Genomic DNA, 18,571 nt, shown 5'->3' with positions numbered 1-18,571 from the left:
AGGTTTGGACCTTATTTTCCAAATGTGACTGGATGACTCAAGACAGAGGATCACTAGCAACTTTTTTAGTTTTAACATGGAGATGATTTTTGGCTAAAAGTAATAAATAATGCTTTGACTTACTGATCAAACAACTACCCAAATCACCAAAATAAGTGGTAGACAAGAAGAGATTGCATTTTCATTGTTTTAATTTATATTCATTCCATACAAAGGTCATTTGGTAGAAAGTGAAGAGACGATATATTTCTTCCATTCTTTGGCCCAACGGCCAGGAATAATACCACAAAGGGTCTGACACAGAATAAAGCTAAAACTATTACCCACAAAAATGTTTATACTGAGGGCTTAGGAATCATACCAAGAATTAGGAATCATACCAAGCATTATGTACTGTTCTCAAGGATTACGAGAATGACAAAGCCCTATAGAGAGTTAAAGAAGAAAGATGATATGCTCAAGTAAAGAATAAGAGGCATGGGACAAGGAGGACAGGGCCTGACTAAGGAGGTACTTAAAGGCCTCCAGGTAGGCCTTTAAGGATGGTTAAGACTTTTTAAAAGATAATTTTTTTTTAATTTACAACAGAATTTCTTGAATAGTACTGAACAATAGTGGAGAGAGTGGGTAGCCTTATTCTGTCTCTGCTTGTCTCACTGTTAGTTACAGATGTTGGAAGAAACTATTTCTTAACATAATCCTCAACTTGCTGCTATGGAGTCAGCACCAATTCATAGCTAACCCTCTGCTGGGTTTTCAGGGGCTATATATCACATGGGAGGAGAATTCCCATCTCTTTCCTGAGAAGCAGTTACTGGACTGGGACCACATGCCTTTCGACTGGTAGCACAACTCCTTACCCATGAGGCCGTCAGAGCTCCTATCAGATAAAAGTAATAGTAGGATATCAAATCTATGATTTTAGGTCTCTCACTGCAAAAGAAAACCTTGTCTCTCATACTCTGGTCATGTTGCTAAGGAGAGGCTATTTCTTGGAGAAGGACATCAAAGGACGGTAAAAGACAGAAAGACTCTCAACCAGGTGGAAAGACAGAGAGACGGCAGTAGTAGACTTGAGGGTGTCAGAGACTGTGAAGCTGGCACAGGATAGGACAGGCTTCAGATCTGTTGCTCACAGGGTGGCTATGAGCTATATTCAACTCGATGGCACCTAACAACAATAATATTTCTTAACATAGGTGGGTGCATTTCCTAATAAAGGTGAGTATTGGCATTTTAAAAATAAACTGCTTTAATTTAAAAATAAAACAAAATATATATATATACACACAAAGTTGGAACAATGCATTTAAACTGATTTCTTAAAATACTGCTCACTCTCACTCACTGTTGTCAGGTAGAAACTAACTCCTAGCTGACTCTAGTGGGTTTTTAGAGGCTGTAATTTAACCGGAAGAGATTGCCCATCTTTTTCCTGAGGAGCAGCTGGTGGATTTGAACTGACAACCTTTAGACTGGCAGCACAACTCTTACTCAGTAGGCCACTATAGTTATTTGTTTTAAAAAAATAGTATGATTTTACATAACAATGAGTAGATAACAAGGAATTTTTCTCTTTAAAAATGTATTCAAGACAGGTGAGAGTATATAATTTATCAATTTCTTGGTATGTTCTATAGACTAAAGTGAGATTTACATAAATTATTCTATTACTTTCAACAAACTTTGGATGAAGATTTTGGTATGCACATCTATAAATGAGGAAACTGAGCTTCAGAAAGGGGAGGCATGTGGCCCAAATATTAGGCCAGGAGAAGCATAGCTGAAATTCGAAACCAAGTTCACCTGATGAAAAACATCTATGTTCTTTCCACTCGGCAAAGCTACCGTAAGTAGCATCTGTGCCCAGGCCGGGCCAAGGAGTAAATACCATTCATCAAACCACACAGCAGAGTACAGTAAAACAAAATCAAGTGCCTAGAGTACTAACAGTAACAATGAAGAAAAATACCCCATTAAAGTATTCTCTGTGGGTCAAAAGAAATCTATTATCATTGTAGTTGAAATTTAACTGGATTCTCTAATGAGTCTAACAGAACTGTCTGTTGTTTAAGCAATTAACAAGGATTCCACTCCATCTCTGTGTTCTCTCTTGTTCCTGCAGAGTTGGCTCCAACCCACAGCTACGCTTCCAGTTGTAAATAGATGGGAGGAGAATGTCCAGCTTCCTCCTCTTGGAGCTGCTGATGGAGTTGAACCATCAGAGAGGTGTCCCCCCTGGGTTAGCACCACAACTACCTCAGACTCCTCCATCACAGCTCCCTACATCTGAATAAAAGAAAATGCTTTTCAAAAAGGCGTTTCTTGATCAGTTATTGTAACTTAGTAACTATATCAATTCATTAATATCATAAAAATGTATATGAATGATTGAAACGTTATAAAATAAACTGCAGACAAATGGTCAAATGAAAAACTCACAGGATTTGTAAACTTTCAGTCAAACAAAAAGACATTTAAAAAAATAATAAAATGCCTTCAACAACTGGTATGAACACTGCAATGAAGGTCTACTCATCTGAGTCTTTGGGTGATACAAACATGTGGCTGCTAAGCAAAAGGGTGGCTGTTCAAGTCTACCCCAAGGTGCCTTCGCTGAAAGGTCTGGTAATCCTCTCTTGAAAAAAGAAACTGATGAAAGTCTTGTGGAGCAGTGTTCTACTCTGACACACCCAGGGTTGCCTAGAGTCAGAAGTGATAATATGGCAAATGGTTCATACATCTCTACATTTCTTAGAAAGATTTCAGAGTAACAGTGTTAATGAAATAATCTCACCCACCAGCCATGCACCTCACTGCCCTGCCAGAGCAATGTCCAGTGTCTTCACAAAGCAAACAACAGCAAACTGCTATTTTAAAGGGTTGGTCTTGTGCCAAAGGAGAAAATCAAACTAAATATTTTATGGCTCAACTGAAAATCATGACATACTATTAATTTCATATCCAAAATATATCTGTGTTTAAAATACATTTGTGTTTTAAGTAACAGTTACCACTGATAATGACTCTTACAGAAATCTTAAAGGAAGAAAAGTGTCATCTATCATCTTTGCTATGTGAAGGAAGAGCAACGACGTCAGTCTAGATACAAAGGTCTTATCAATCACTTGTTACGCTTCAGAGAGTTGGACAATGACTAAAGATGACAGAACAGATGCCCTCAAGTTGTGGTGCTGGAGAAAAGTCTTGAACATATACCATGGACTGCCAAGAAAACAAATAGATCGGTCTTGAAGAGGGTGAAACAAAGTTTCTCTTTGGAGGCTAGGATTTTGAAGCTCCTCCTCACTTACTTTGGGCACATGGCCAGGAGACATCAGTCCTTGGAGAAGGACATCATGCTCAGAAGGGTGCACAGACTGCACAGGGGAGGGAGACCCCAGAAGAGATGGACTGATATAGTAACTGGGGTAATGGGGGTTGGTGTGTCAGTTAGGGAGACTGGCTCAGGACAGTTTCTTTATGTTCAGAGCTGCTGTACATAGGGGTCGCTATACATTGAAAGCAACTCAAGGGCATACAGCAACAATAATATCCTATGGCAGGTTTGGAAGCAGGAGTGACATCCACGTCCTAAGTAACATGCCTCTGGAAACTTAATGAACTTTAATAAATGTCAATAGTTATAGAGGGGCTTCAGGCCTTTTAATCATACGGTCGCTATGAGTTGTGCTCTACTCAAAAGCAATCAACCACAACATTCATAACATTAGGAAAGGTACTATTTTATCTTGGCTTTGTTTTACGTTTTTAGTTTTTAATTTTCTTGTAAGGAGTTCGCAATTCTGTGGAAGAAAAAAAAATGGGTGATCTCCTCTCATGCAGTTTACAGCATAGGACCCCATGGAAGGGTCAGCAATGAGCTGGTTCTAACCAGATGGTGATGCATGAGTGAGAAAGTTTTCAAGTAAGGATCCCTGGTGGTGTAATGCATTAAACAATGGAAGGTTAACCTAAAGGACTGCAGTTTGAATCCACTGGCTCCTCTAAAGGAAGTCTCTGAGTGAGGCAGACTGACACAGTCCCTACAACAATAGTCAGATACAGCAAGGGCTGTGAGGGTGGTTTACGATCAGGTTGTGTTTGAGTCTACTGTATGAAAGGATGCTAAGAGTTGCAACTGACTTGACAACATCTAATATCACAATAATTTAAAACCAAAGGCTTTTGTATTCAGTGGAAAACGGAAATTCCCACATTTAAATAGGGCTTCTATTATTTCCTAGAATGAAAATGAAGAAATGAAATGATGACAAAAAGCAAGGATTCACAACCCTTCATTTCAACTTTAAGGCACTTTTTGTAAGCAACAGGGAGCCCTGGAGGCCGAGCGGTAAGGAGTTGCGCTGCCAATCCAAAGGCTTATGATTCAAATCCACCAGCTGCCCCTGGGAGAAAAATGGTCACTCTCCCCTCTTGATATTTTATTGCCTCTGAAAACTTGCTTGAAAGTCGGCTATGAGTCAGTTCTTGCTTGACAGCATATAACAATATGTAAACTACATAATTCTTTGCCAAACAAATTTTTATTTGTAAGAAAAGATAAAAGCCCAGAAATCAAACTCAAAATAAAACACCCCAAAGTTGAATTTCTAGGATTAAAGAAATTCTTTAAAAATTTACTAAGTTTTCCTTAAGCATTTCAATTAACTCTAGGTAACTCTCTTGTGACTCTACCAAGTTTTAATTTCATAATGCAAAATAACTGCTGCTATTTTCTCTCCATAAAAGTAAAATGCCTTTTCCAATTTACTTCACCTTCTTCCTTAATACAAGTTTAACGTTTATTTCTAATTGGAGAGTTATCTAGTGCTCTCTCTTAAGATTTAACCACATCTATGACCTTCCGATAGTCATTCTAGCATCCTTCCTGCTCAAAATACATCAGCAACAAAATCAGCTCTAATATGTTATGCAGTGACTGTTGTAACACAGCAGGGGGAGCAGTCAGAACCAGGCCGAAGACAAAGCACCCCTGAGATGCAATGTATAGGCAACAGAAGGGCTTGAGGTGTTTGTTAGAACCCTAACAGACACAATAAACACCACAAGGAAGTCAAGATCACATCTGCAAAGCTGGCTCAGGTGCATCAGTAAAGAACTAAAGAAAACCATGGCGTCTGAGAAGGATGCTTGGATTTTATCTTCAAGAGAGACTTAGACACTTCCAAAGATGCTAAGACTCTTAGATGCCTCACAATTAGAGAGTAGAAACAAACACATTAGGGTAGGCACATTCTTTTAGAGGATATAATGTGACTGCTGTCTCCAAACATCATTGCACTTAAACGTTTGGCAAAACATGCATAGCTAGGCCAACAAGGAATAAAGCTGATGATCTTAATAGCCCTCCTAGAAATGCTTTCTCTGCCTCAGTCTCAATTTCTTTTTAATAAGAGACTGTCATCACCCACCTAGTATCGGATCAATCCCAACTCAAAGTGACTCTAATACCCAAAACTCCTTTAAGCCATTCAAATTACAAACAGATTAAAAACTCTGCAAAATCTGTAGTAAAGGATGGATGGGAAAGTGATCACCAATTCATATTATGTTTCTTATGTTCTAGAAATTAGGAAGGGCCAAGTTTCCAGTTTTAAGAGTAAAAAAAAAACAAGCATGCAGCCCTTCTGCCTGAAATTTAAGAAAAGACTAAATGTCTAATTAGATCTTCAACATAGTCATGCCTTGCACAATCATGACAAAAAGTACAAATATAATTTATGTGTTTTTATAATGTAGAAATGGTCACTAAATTACCTAAGAATTGTAATATAAAAAGCAGCAGAACACAAAATAGCACATATAAATAACAACTGAATGGTAAATATATAAACTGGAATCAAAATCTCCTGCTGTTGAGTTCATCCTGACTCATGGGTACCCTCCATGGGATTTTTAGGGTTGTTATTCTTAACATTAAGAGAAGGTCTCATCTTTCTCCCAAAGGACAGCTAGTGGATTTGAATTGCTGATCTTTCAATTTGCAGCCCAATACTTAACCTACAATGCCACTAGGGTGGCTGAAACCCAATGGAGGGTCCCTATGAGTCAAGAGAGACTGATGGAAGTGAGTTTGAGTACTAGCCAAAAGGAGTTCTGGTGGTGCCATCATTAAGCAATAAGCTGCTAACCTAAAGGTCACTAGTTCAAATCCAGGCACCTACCGTTCCCAAAGAGAAAGATATCGTTTCATAAAGATGACAGCTTTGAAAGCCTTTTGGGCAAGTTCTCTGTCCTATCAGGTCACTAGAAGCAGGAATCAAGTCAATAGAAGCAAGGCTTAACCAACAGAACAACTAAAGAAATTAGATCTAAATCATAAGTAAAAACAACAACAAATAAGTGCCCAATATTGTGAGATACTACACTGTTTCCTGAAGATCCTTTCTAGATCTTCTACTGAGTTTCAAAAGAAAATTATGCCCATGTTATACTAAGGAAACTGCAGTTAAAAGTTTAAGTAATTTCTCATGATTCAACTTGCAGGTTGGCCACCCCCAAAGCCTTGAAGACCTGCCCAACCACACTGTCAATTGGAGCAGTGAGGTTCTAAAGGAAATCTGCACAAATCTCAGGCAGATTAATGTGCTTATGAGAGCAAATGCTGTAGATTTAACCACTCAAATTAAATGCCATCTGGATTCTCTTACTTAACTCCTTGGTACAAGCATCCTACATGTGCTAGTCGGTGCTGGTGTTAGCCAAGAATTCAGTCATGTTCTGGCCTCGATATTGCCAAGTAGCAGTATCTTGATGGCAACACCAATGTAAGATCTGGAGCTGCTGCTTATAAAGGAATAGTAGAAAGACAGACTAGATTGCTGTGGGTTTACATTTCTTTAAGATTTTAAAAATCTATGGGTAATTTGCTAATCTATACTACTGAATCTAATAGATTTCTATTTTCTTAACACCCAAATCTATTTCTGTAATGAATATTTTCTCTAGTATTATTTCAGTATTCTGACTTCTTACTAGTGTTTTGACTGCACTGTTTCAACTGTACTACTTTAGAGCAAATTAGAGCGAATAGAATAACGTCATTATTTCTCAGAGGCAGAAAGGGATTAATAACATAATGATACAGGTTGGAAAAGCAAGGGAGAAGAAAATAAAAAGGTGAAACAAACTCACCACCAAAAACTAAGAGTCCAGCATTCATTCATTCACACCCCAACTCATTATTGTTGAGTGGATTCAGTTTGTTTCTATTTGTTTGTTTTTAAAACACTCTCCAAGAGCAAAAAACCCCATGGCTCTGTGATGTAAGCTCTACATATTTCCAGTTCAGACTTAAGGTGTGGCATCACATTGACCTTCATATCAGCTGCTCTCACTCCCTTTACAGCTCAAGTGATTGTGTCTTATTTGTGCCCTAGTTAGCAAGCAGGCGTGTAACTTTACAATCTTTACCAAGAGCTCTCTTTTTTCTATGTTAAGCCTTTCTACAGTAGTAAAAAGTCTCGAGTTTATCACTTAACCAAAAACAAAGTGAATGGGTTAAGAAAGAGAAATGAGTATCTTAAAAACTTAACAGCTTCAGTGAGTTGCATTTCATTTTAAAATACATTAAATCAACAATCTTTCAACACAAGCTCTAACACCTGCTTTAATACATATATTTGGTAAAGCATTTTCTTTTCATTTACCCTTCAACCAAATAAATTAACTTCCATTCGCAAACTCTTATTTGGAGGTCTTTAGGACGAAGATTTAAAAATAAAACACAAAAATTATGCATCCCTGTCCTATTTGGGGCATTTTTTTTAAAAGGGAGTCATTTTGAGCAATCATTGTTAACCCAAAGTTTTCTTTTTCTCTTGTCATTTGCAATGCTTTGTTAGATTCCACATTCACTTTTCATTTCAAACATCACCAAGAGTATAGATTTTTACAGAAAGTTAAGTGTTGCTGCTTAGGGTCATTTTGCTGAGAAAGTACTGTCAAATCATCATCTTGAAAACATAAGCAAGGGCTTGCACATCTCATAAAGTGTCTTCAGGTTCTGGGCTTCCTGCTGCAGAGAATTAACCTTACAACAGAATTAAGAACTCTGCAGAACTGTCCCACTCAGCACAAAGTATAAGTTTATTGCTATTATGAATCAAATGATAAAAAAATCACTCTGTTGCTGGATAAAACTCATCACTGCAGACAAGTTTGTTAGCTAAAGAAGAAGAGGCAACTGATATCACATCTGGGGGTGAGAGGTAGGGGGTGAGGTGTAACAAAGTCCTGCTAAGACCTGGTCACTGTGATGAGGAACTATGCCAAATTCAGACATGGGGCCCAACACCCAGAAAATACTGCTTTGATCAGTAGGCATGCAGACAGCTTAGGACTGAGGAGGGAGAACTGACTGCATGCAATGATTGGAGTGCCCCTTGTATCTTATTTGTTCATTTGAAGTCAATATTTCACCATTTTCATGAACAACGCAACCTACACCAGCAATGTTACAAGCTAATAATTAAGTGGAATCATTAAAAACTGAATGAGGAAAAAACCCCACCAAACCCAGTGGCATGATTACTACAGTAAGCTAAAATGAAAACAATAACAATCATTCCTTGAAACAAATATGCATATTGATAAACAGTAAATGATTCTGTACACAGGTGGTCAAAATGACTTGAATCTCTCAAAGAAGCAGCTATTACTTATTGTCAGACAAACAAAAAGATGCCAGACCTTCAGCCTTTCAGCCATCTGCATCCAACATGTGCTTGCCTTCTTTCCTGACCCTCACCCTAACCAGTCATTCAAGACATACAGAATTTCTCTCATTACCTTAAATAAGGGAAGGGGGGGAGCACAGGAATTCCTCCCAATAAGGCAAAACTAGAAACACTCCACCTTGGTTCCAGGCTATTTTAATGCTGTCTCTTCCTAAAGGTTACTTGTCAGCCTCCAAAACGCCTGTTAACAGCAGAGACCAGCACTTTGACACATAGGGCACAAATGTTCTGCCCGGTCCCAGCACGAAGGCGACTGAATGACCTCCGAAAACTTAAAGACTTTCTCACCTTGAAATCAAAGGGGCCCGTTCATAAATAACGAAGCGTCTAACTTTCTTGATAAGCCTGTGGACATGTATGGACAACTGCACAGATAATGCCGCCAATGTTTCAGTGTACCCTAACAACCCCATAAAGGAGGGTTAAGGTTCAGAGTTCAACCAACAACTCTGAGCTAGTCTGAGGGCAATAAATGGTGAGCAGCCAGCAAATCCTATTTGCAACGGGGGCTCCCAAGAACACCTTTAAATATGCAATGTTAATGGCCTCTCCCAGGCTTCTGCTGCCGCAAGGGCAAAGTGTCACTCAAGAAACTCTGAACAAATCAACCACTGTGTCTTGAGTGAGGGAGATAGCAAACTCTGTCGAAGCTGCTTTTGCAATATAGTTTAATTTGCCTACAATGAATGGGAGGAAAGGAGGGTGAAGGCACATTAATGGGAATCTCCTTTCAAGGGAGAACCGCTAGCGTGCTATAAGTGTGACAAACATTTGGATGAATGTCCCTAGGCCATGGAGACTGGCTTTTTGTGCATGGGGACTGGCAGCCACGGGGGACCCCGGCGACAGCGGCGCCTGGCTTACCTTGTTGGAGGCCATTTCACTGACAGAGTGCCTGGTCTGCAGGGTCTCTAACTGGTCCAGACACCAGTCCAGCTCCTCCAGGGTCTCGCTGGCCAGTTTTTGGTAGGCCTCCTCTGCGAAGAGATAGGGAAAGGGGGGCTCAGTTCTCAGGCGCTTCACGGGGCTGACGGCGAGTTCAAAGGGGGGCATCCTGCCGTACCCCGCCATGCTCGGATGCCCGGTGCCCCCACATGAGGGCTGCTCCTTCATATTGCCGAGCCCGGCACTGCGAGCGCGGCCGAGGCTGTGCGGGCGGCCTCAGGGAAGCACAGTCTCTCCAGCTTGGCGCAGACAGTCCAGACTCCGGGGAGGGCGCGGGAAGCGCTGCCAGCCAACTTTTACACGAGGACAAGGACAGACAGACCACACTGCGACTTGGAGGCGAGGCAAAGGGCCCCCGGGGGACTAGTCCCGGTGCCCAGCTGTGCAGTGTGACGAAGTGGGTGGCGCGCCTAGGTGCCCGCCCCACAGAGGGAGCCTGTGGTCCACGTCCGAGCGCCTGGCTGCCCGGCCCCGGCCCGCGTCCCCGCGCCCGCCCGCCGGTGGAGCATCCGCGCAGCGCTTCAAGCGAATGAATCAGCCGCGGCCGGGTGTGCGGCCACCACGTTTCCTGTTTTCTTTCTCAACTCGGGGCGGCGGACGCAACGCGGCTCCATCGCCGCGGCTTTCCGGGAACACTCCCCCTCACGCCCCTCGGGGCGGCTGGACTCCTCCTCACTCAAACTCCTTCCCAAGAAGCACTTTGGAATTGCCAAAGCTGGCCCCCCTGCTCGCAGTCTCAGCAGCCCCCGCAAGCACCGCGGGCTGGCAGCGGCATCACCGCGCGCGCAGCCCGGGCGCTCCTTGCTTTGAAGCGGAGCCGGCGGCGCGGGCGAGCGTGTGGCTGTGGGTCCTGCTGTGTGTCTGTGCGAGGGGCGCGGCGGAAAACCCGGCGTGGAGCGCCCGCCGCCCGGGGTCGCGCCCGCCACGGGGCGCAAGGGGGCTCGGAGAGCGCGCGCGCGCGGCCGCGCACCTGCCCCACGGCGCCCTTGTTTTGCAGAGCTGAGCCCTCCCAGACCGCCCTTCCTCCCCAAACTAACTCATTCTCTCTACCACCACTGCTCCCAGGGAAGGTTCCCGGGAAAGCCCAGCAGGTGACACCAAGGTTATTTAAGATCCTCACATCTCCTCTTGCTGAGGGTGTAGGATTTAGTGACTCCCCAGTGGATAGGGTGACTCTGGGAATGAAAACATTTCTATTCAGATCAGACTCTTTACGAAGCACAAGACTGCTAATGGGGGCGGTGGGGGGGGGGGCGCACCGAGCAAACAAAACCATAGAATGCTTATAAAATCACAGGACAGTGTGATACTTTTCATATGCAGAACTGCCCAAGAGTTACCTTTGACTTTGCACGTATCCTGGGGGTATATGGGGGAGGAGGGATGTTTGCCTGAAGATCAGGATGATCTTGTGGAGCCAAAGAACACGAAGAACACTGTATCTGTCTACCACTAATGGTATTTTGAGATTGAAAAGATTATTCAAAGGTATCACATGGATGTTGGTTTTATTTGCAAAAGTTGATCCAGACAACCAAAGCACATCTTTATAAATTGATCAATTGCAAGAGAATTTCATTCATTAGCACATGAGTAAAAGGGAAAATCCAAACTCCTGAGAAGTAACAAAAGAATACATTTAGAAGTGTCTTGATGTGGGTAGAGCCTCTTTTCTGTCTTCAAATCTATGAGGATTTGCAGGGAAGAAGTTCTGTCTTTGACATTTACCCACACACTCATAACTGTGAGGCAGAGTGAACTGCCAACTGGGTTTCTGAAGCTGTATATTTCAGTGCAAGCACAACTGCCTTATCTTCCTCCTAAGTGCTGCCACAGGGCACACCTTTGGACTGCATCCTGATGCTTAATCCCTACATCACAAGGACTCACTCCTTGAACTGTGGATGCAATGGCAAACCAAAGACTGATCTTAAGATCCTGAAATATTATAGGAAGATTTCCACTGCTTAGAATATACCCTGAGAAGATGAAAACTGAGGTACAGAGACTTGTACACCAAATGTTCATAGCAACATTATTCACCATCGTAAGAATATGGAAACAGCCCAAATATCCAACCACAATCGAATGAATAGAGAAATTGTGGTACAGTCACAGGATGGAATACTATGCAGCAAGCAGGAGCAATGATTTTGTAAATGACTACCTAACTTGGGAGGGCCTGAAGAGCATTATGCTAAGTGAACTAACTCAGTCCCATAAGGACAAATACTGTATAAGACCATTATTGTGGAATGCGCATGAGGATCCAAGGTGAGGAGGTGGTAGAAGATGGGTGAGAATGGGCAGGGGCTTAATCATAGGGTCTAGGGTTGCACAATTTCATGAGTGGAGGGAAGGGTAGGTAAAGGAAAGGGGAAAGATCTGATGTGAAAAACAATGTATACACACTTTCTAAGTAAACCAGTATATAATAAAAATTTTATAGCTATAAAAATTACTGTTAAAAAATATTAAAAAACATGTTACATGTCCCATGTGATTAAATTTAGGGAGGCCTAGTGGTATAGTTCTTGGATAGTTGAGCTGATAACTCAAAGGCCACATCTTTCTGGGAGATTCAAATCCACCATTGATTTCATGGGAGGAAGATAGACAAATGCTCTCTTGTGAGTTATGCAGCCTCAGAAGCTCATAGGAGAGCCAGCTATGAGTGCGTTCTGACTGAGAATGTTAAGGTAAAATTTACCTCTGTTGATCCTAGTCCTTTATTTTTAAAGCCCTCCACCAAAGTTTGTAAATATCTATTTTATATAAATGAACAACTGCCCTGAATCCCACCAGGTGAACTTAAGTGTAAGAGAGGAACAGTTTTTATCGACAGAAGCATCAACTTTAAAGATAGTATGCATAAAATATTAAGCATTAAGAATTAAACATCAGATATTTAAAATAAAGCTGTATTGTCTTTCCTTGATTTTAAGAATATAAAAATATAACATCCTTGTTTTAAACAGCAAAACACTGCACAAAGACAAAACATAGGAAGTCTCTTGTAATCCCACTCCCTAAAGATCACAAACAGTAATTAAGTCAATGACCTTAACATAACCATTTTCATTTTACTTAATGCTTTCCATATGTGAATATATAGCATTACCTACTTGTGATGGTAGTACATTTACCATATGTGTGGATTTTTGTTTTTGAGGAGGGGGAGGGTTATTTTTGTTTCTTTCTTCTTTCCCCCCCTTCCCTCTTTCTTTGCTGTGTATGATAGGGTCACAGGAAATGATCAACAGGAAATGAGCTTATTTTCAGTCATTTTAGTTGTTCAAAGTTAGCACATCCAATGGGTTAAAGATGTACAACCGTCGTTTCTGGAATCTGCATGGCCATCCAACCAGGGGTGATTGCATCCTGGAAGCACGACTTTCCTTTCTGAAACTCTCAGAGAACATCTTTCTTATGCCTCTCCTCTATATTCCAAACCTCCTAAAGCCCGAGCTTCTCAGTAAGTGACCCCCATCCTCATCTCTACCAACTACTCAAAGCTTTTCTGAAATCAGAAACATAGGCCTCTGACCTCACCGCATGTGGCAGTTGCATCACTGGGGGTTATAAGCATGCACACAGCACTGGGTGACACTTTGAGAGGAGATAACACCAAAATGACTGTTAATACATTTTTAGGTGCAGTATTTCCGCAGAAGTTTTTTATTAAGCCATTCCTATAGTTAAATATAAAAATGGCATTTTTCATGAACCTGGATTACATGCATTGGTGGACGTACAAAGTTAAATAAAACTTTATGTTAATTTACTTTCTGATCCTTAGGGAACTCTAGGGGCAGCCCTGTGGTAAGGAGCCTACTGCTAACCCAAAAGTATTCTGCTTGAATCCACCAGCCGCTCTGCAGGAGAAAGATACTTATTCTCTTCTGGCGCAATTAACTGCCTCTAAAAACTACTGGAGGGTTCTGACTCCATGGCACACAACAACTAAGATGACAACAGTGCACTAAGTGTAGGAAGTGTCATTATTATCCCACCATAATATTCCACATCCGGTGCTTTCCCGCATGCCACAAACACGAACTGCTCTGTTGTTGCCTATGTTTTCATAATTACTGATATTGTTAAATATTCTGGTGATGTAACCACAATATTATTCTAAGGAGTAACTGTAAATGTGCATAAAGAACTTTTTTAAAGAAATGACATAATAATTAGATGAAAAGTAAAACTAAGGCTTTTGCTTAGTCACTAATAATGCACCAATTCCATGCAGAACGATTTTATGGAATAATTTCTTTGTTAGCATTGATATACTAGAAGAAATATTACATTTGAACACTATACAACTAAACTTAATCACCTATTACTCTAGAATTAAAATGTATTATAATAAGCATTCCTATAGATTCTATAGTGTCTGGTTGGAGAGGAAATCATGACAGGTGGGAAGGGTATGACATTGGGTGACTCCTGCACTGCATGACGCCAATGACGTCATTGGGACACGACACTACATATAATGTTTCAGTGCTTATTTTTTAATGTGGAAAAGCCATTCCAAGAAGTTTCAGGTTAATGTTTCAAGTTGTGCTGCACTCAAACACAGGATTTGCTCTGAAAAAGGTCGAGTAACGCGAGGGGCAACTTATTTCATAATAACCATTTGTGGCCCAAATCGTGGCTTAACCACTCTCTTGGTCAATATTTAGGTAAGATCATAATGTTGTTGTTATTGTTATGTGTCATTGAATTGCTTGTGACTCATAGTGACCCTGTGTAGAGCAGCCCTGAAACCTGCTCTATCCTGTGACAACTTTACTATCTCTGACATACCTACCCTCATTACCTGAGTCATTGTATCAATTCATCTCCTTGATGGTCTCCCTCTCTTTCTCTGTCCCTCCACCCTCCCAAGCATGACATCCCTCTCCAAGGACTGGTCGCTCCTTGCAACATGCCCAGAGTATGTCAGATGAAGCCTCAGAATCCTTGCCTCCAAGGAGCAGCCTGGCTATACCCTCTCTAGGATGAACCTGTTTGTTCTCCTGTATCATGTCAACATTTTTTAAGTACTAACACATTCTGTATGGATGTGGGGAATGGTGGGAAAATGTTTCAGAAAAGATACCAGAAAATAAGAAAATAATAACCAACAACAGAGCAAAGAAAGAACAGTTATTTCTATCAAACTGTTGCTCAAATGAAGAAATACTGATTATGAGCATACAGCCCGGAGTAGTACTTTTTCTAAAGTCGTGCATTAACAGAATAACCATAGAGTTTTTTCAGATCATTTAAGCTTCACTTTTAGAAATTTTAACCCTACATGTTCTAAGATCTTGAGTAACTGAACTTTTTATCCTCACCAATAAAGCCACAGTGTGGTGTTGGCAGTTATCCTGCAGGAAACTGAGCCACCATGCCAAACAACACACCTAAATGTCATTGACCGCTGGCAGGACAAAAACAGCAAGCCAGTTCACTTTTATAATTTACCACATTCATAATTAAATTGCATTCATTAATAAAACACTACAACTCCCAACACCCTGAGTAATATTCACTAATCAAATACATGTATACAATAATATATATTTAATAGCACTAATTAAAACATATAAAAATACTTCTACAATTAAACTTAAAAAATCTAGAACAAATCTAGAACAGCAGAGAAAGAAACTCAAGTATAATTTGTTCACTAGTAATAAAAGCAAAATGGTAAGACTGTGACCATCAAAGGTAGAGACCCTTCAAGTCCAGTTCTCAAAGGTTTCATTGTCTTGAACTCTCCACAATCTCTAAAGCAAAAAATTAAAGGGAGAAAAAACTTTGAAGCAAACACTGCTGGCCAAATTCCATACAGGCTCGGAGAAGGCTATGGAATGGCAACTGAGGAATAACTTGAGCCTTTGGCAGTCCCCTCCATCAGCTGTATCGGTGTCTTCAAGGCACCCTTGAACTATGTCACACCCGTGACTCTGCTCAGGCTGCTCGGTGAACAAACAGTCCTCAACATAGCTGGCCAGCACCGGGCTTCCGTCATCGTGATGCGCTCGAGGGTTCCCCTGACACATGGCCTGAAATCGTGCCAGGGCCTCCAGGAGAAGATGCTGAAGCAGCAGCTTCTCTTCGAATAGGAAAAAAAAAGGCAAGAGCCTCAAGAGCCGCAGCACTTAGCTGGAGGTTGAGGTCGTTTTCTTGTGTAATGTTCAGCCCATTACACAGTTGCACTTACCCACAACTTAGAACGCTGCTGGCCAGTGAGGTAAAAGAATTCGCTCGCCAGGAACGCATGACTTGGGTGGACTTTGCCAACACTTGAGGAACTTAAGGTCTGCATAGGTTTATAATTCCTAGATAGGTCAGTTTGTGGCAATGAGGAGAGCAGGTCCAGAAATGTATCATTTCCTTTTGACACTTGTCGTTGCTAGGTGCCACTGAGTTTATTCTTCCTCAGAGTGACTCCACAGGACAGAGCAGCACTGCCCTGGAGGGTTCCCTCACTGTAGTGAATTATACAGGTACCTCTGAGTGGGCTTGAACCTCCATCCTTTTGATTAGAAACTGAGCCCTGAACCTTATGTCATCAGAGCTCCTTTATTTTTTCTTTCATTTTTAAATGTAGTTTAAGAGCAAAGTTATGATAGTTGATTCAGATTCTTAAGTTTAAATTATTTCACTAAACTCTTAAGAGCAAATACTTAAATATATGTATTCCTAACCATTGTTCCTCCTCTTCTAACTTCCTCCAAAAAACCCTTTGCGCCACAGGAAGGAATCTGGTGCCCTAGTGGTAAGAAGCTGCACTGCAATTCCAAAGCGTGAAGTTCAAATCCGCTAGCAGCTCCTCCTTGGGAGACGGGCAAACTCTTCCCTTGTGATTAACAGCCCATGGGTTGGTTTCAACTTGATGGTCTGGCTCGTTTAACAGCACTTATTCTCCTCTATATGGGACTTGCTTTCAACATGTACATATAACAGAATTAAGTAGCACCGTCCACTGGCAAATTGTTCTAATATAGAAAATTACATGTTACCACTTTTTAAAGCCTCCAAAAGGAAGACGTATATAATGTTGTGAGATTTCTGTTTTCTTTTATCTTTCCACTATCTACAAACACTTTTCTTTTCTCTAATAAAGTATTGGTTTTGTTTTGTTATTGTGATTGTTCTTAATACAATAAATTTCTCCTTCTGTTTTGATTTATGGCCTTGGAAACCCTAAGGAGGGTGGCTATGAGTTGGAACCGAATGAATGGAATTGAGTTTTGGGCTTTTCTGACTTCTAATCTGAGCTGTAATTAAGCAAACTTTTATTTAATACCAACTATGTATCATGCACTTTTATTAGAGTCTGGAAATAAGATAAATAAGTGAGTATGATACATTTGAAGGTCTGGTTCAGAAAACAGTGTCAGTCACCACCATTGTGGAATGAGGTAGATTGACACAGTGACTGCAACAAGGAGCAGGAACCCAGGAGAGAATGTCAGGTCAGCACAGGTGAGGCCAGGCAGTCTCCTTCTGCTGAACCCAAGGGCACCCTGGGTTGAAGCTGACTTGATGGCCCCTGACAACAACAGTACACTATGAAAAAGGATCCCAGATGTCACACAACAATTAGGTGCCAGGTATCTAACCAAAGGGTAGGTAGTTCAAATCCACTTAGCAACTCTTAGGAGAAAGCCCTCATGATCTGTTTCTGTAAGAATTGCAGAAACCTTTGCTGGCAGTTCTGTTCTCTCACATGGAGTCACTATCTGCCAAATCAACTCAGTGGCACTGGGTGACAATATTCTATACAAAGTACTCTGAAGAAAAAGAGAGAAAGGACAAAGGAAGGAAAGAAGTAAAAGGAAGGATGGGAGGGAGGGAGGGAGGAAGGAAGGGAGAGAGAGAAAGAAAGAGAAGTTAGTGGTTGGTGAGGAAACAAAGCTCCCTCACCATGTTTATGCCACTGGCACATTTGAACCACTCTAGTGACCTTTGGGGTCATCAGAGCAACTTCCTCTGGATTATGCCACTAGAGCTCTCTGGTTTGAGTTGAGATTTTGCTCTTTCATAGGCCTTATGAGTGAACAAAAGGGTACATTTAATCAGATTACAGCAGAGGAAGGCAGGAGAAGGCTTGCTAGAAAGCCAAGTCCTAAAGCATGGAAAAGGAGGTGAATTGAAGAATGTGAAAGATTTTTACAAGACGATGTAGGCCTTTTATCAAGATGTGTCTTTGTGTGTAGGAGAAAAACCCCTAGCAGGAGCAAAGCCGGGGTCAGAGAGAATGAAGTTGAAGAGACCCATAGACACACAGGTCTTGGAGGTCATGAAGGGGCCTTTGATGGTGTCCTGAAACGGAGAGGCTCAGCATGCTGTGTGATATGGGATCTGATTGCATTTTAAATGGGAAATTCTAGTGCTGTGCAATAAAAGGGACTAGAAGAAGCAGGGCTGACGTCAGGGAGACCATTAGTGTTGCCATCTTACTGTTAAAATGAAATAATTTATGGAACACTTGTAACTCTGGTAATTATCCTTATCTTTGGCAATCCTAGGATTAAAATCCAATGTAAGAATGTGTTCCCACAAATAGGACTGTACTGTATGGTTTGAGAGGGGATATGTTTCTTGCTCTTAAAAACCACAACCTGTAAGTCACTGAAAATTTAATCATACTGTAATGTGATGGAGAAAACTATATTCACTGGAATTTCTATCAAGGAAAACTTGCCTGAAGAAAGTGTTTAACAAAGAAAGCTACTCATGACAAGGTGAGACCTTGAGGAACTCCGTTTTGAGTGGAACTACTCTTGATCTCCACATGAAAAAGGGGAGAATATACTGTTTCCTCAGAGGAAATTTTGTGTTGTTGAGTATGTATGCATGCG

At 41.2% G+C, this 18,571-nt stretch overlaps 1 protein-coding gene across 8 annotated transcripts in view; it reads right to left on the bottom strand.

The window, feature by feature from the left end:
* Window positions 1-18,571, bottom strand: part of PDE4D (phosphodiesterase 4D, cAMP-specific) — a 2,352,803-nt gene that overhangs the window by 51,902 nt on the left and 2,282,330 nt on the right. For 7 of the 8 annotated variants that reach the window (XM_006891514.1, XM_006891513.1, XM_006891515.1 and 4 more), the window contains one exon: window positions 9,627-9,739. In XM_006891514.1, the coding sequence (XP_006891576.1) occupies window positions 9,627-9,739 (113 nt within the window). Of the gene's footprint in view, window positions 1-9,626; window positions 9,740-9,825; window positions 9,879-18,571 lie in introns of those variants that run through there. The other variant, XM_006891520.1, reaches the window with a different exon arrangement.

Source organism: Elephantulus edwardii, unplaced genomic scaffold, assembly GCF_000299155.1.
Source record: "Elephantulus edwardii isolate Elephantulus edwardi_28Jun2011 unplaced genomic scaffold, EleEdw1.0 scaffold00099, whole genome shotgun sequence".
NCBI classification, from domain to species: Eukaryota; Metazoa; Chordata; class Mammalia; order Macroscelidea; family Macroscelididae; genus Elephantulus; species Elephantulus edwardii.
The sequence above is the reverse complement of the archived record's forward strand: the minus strand, read 5'-3'. Positions and strand labels throughout refer to the sequence as shown.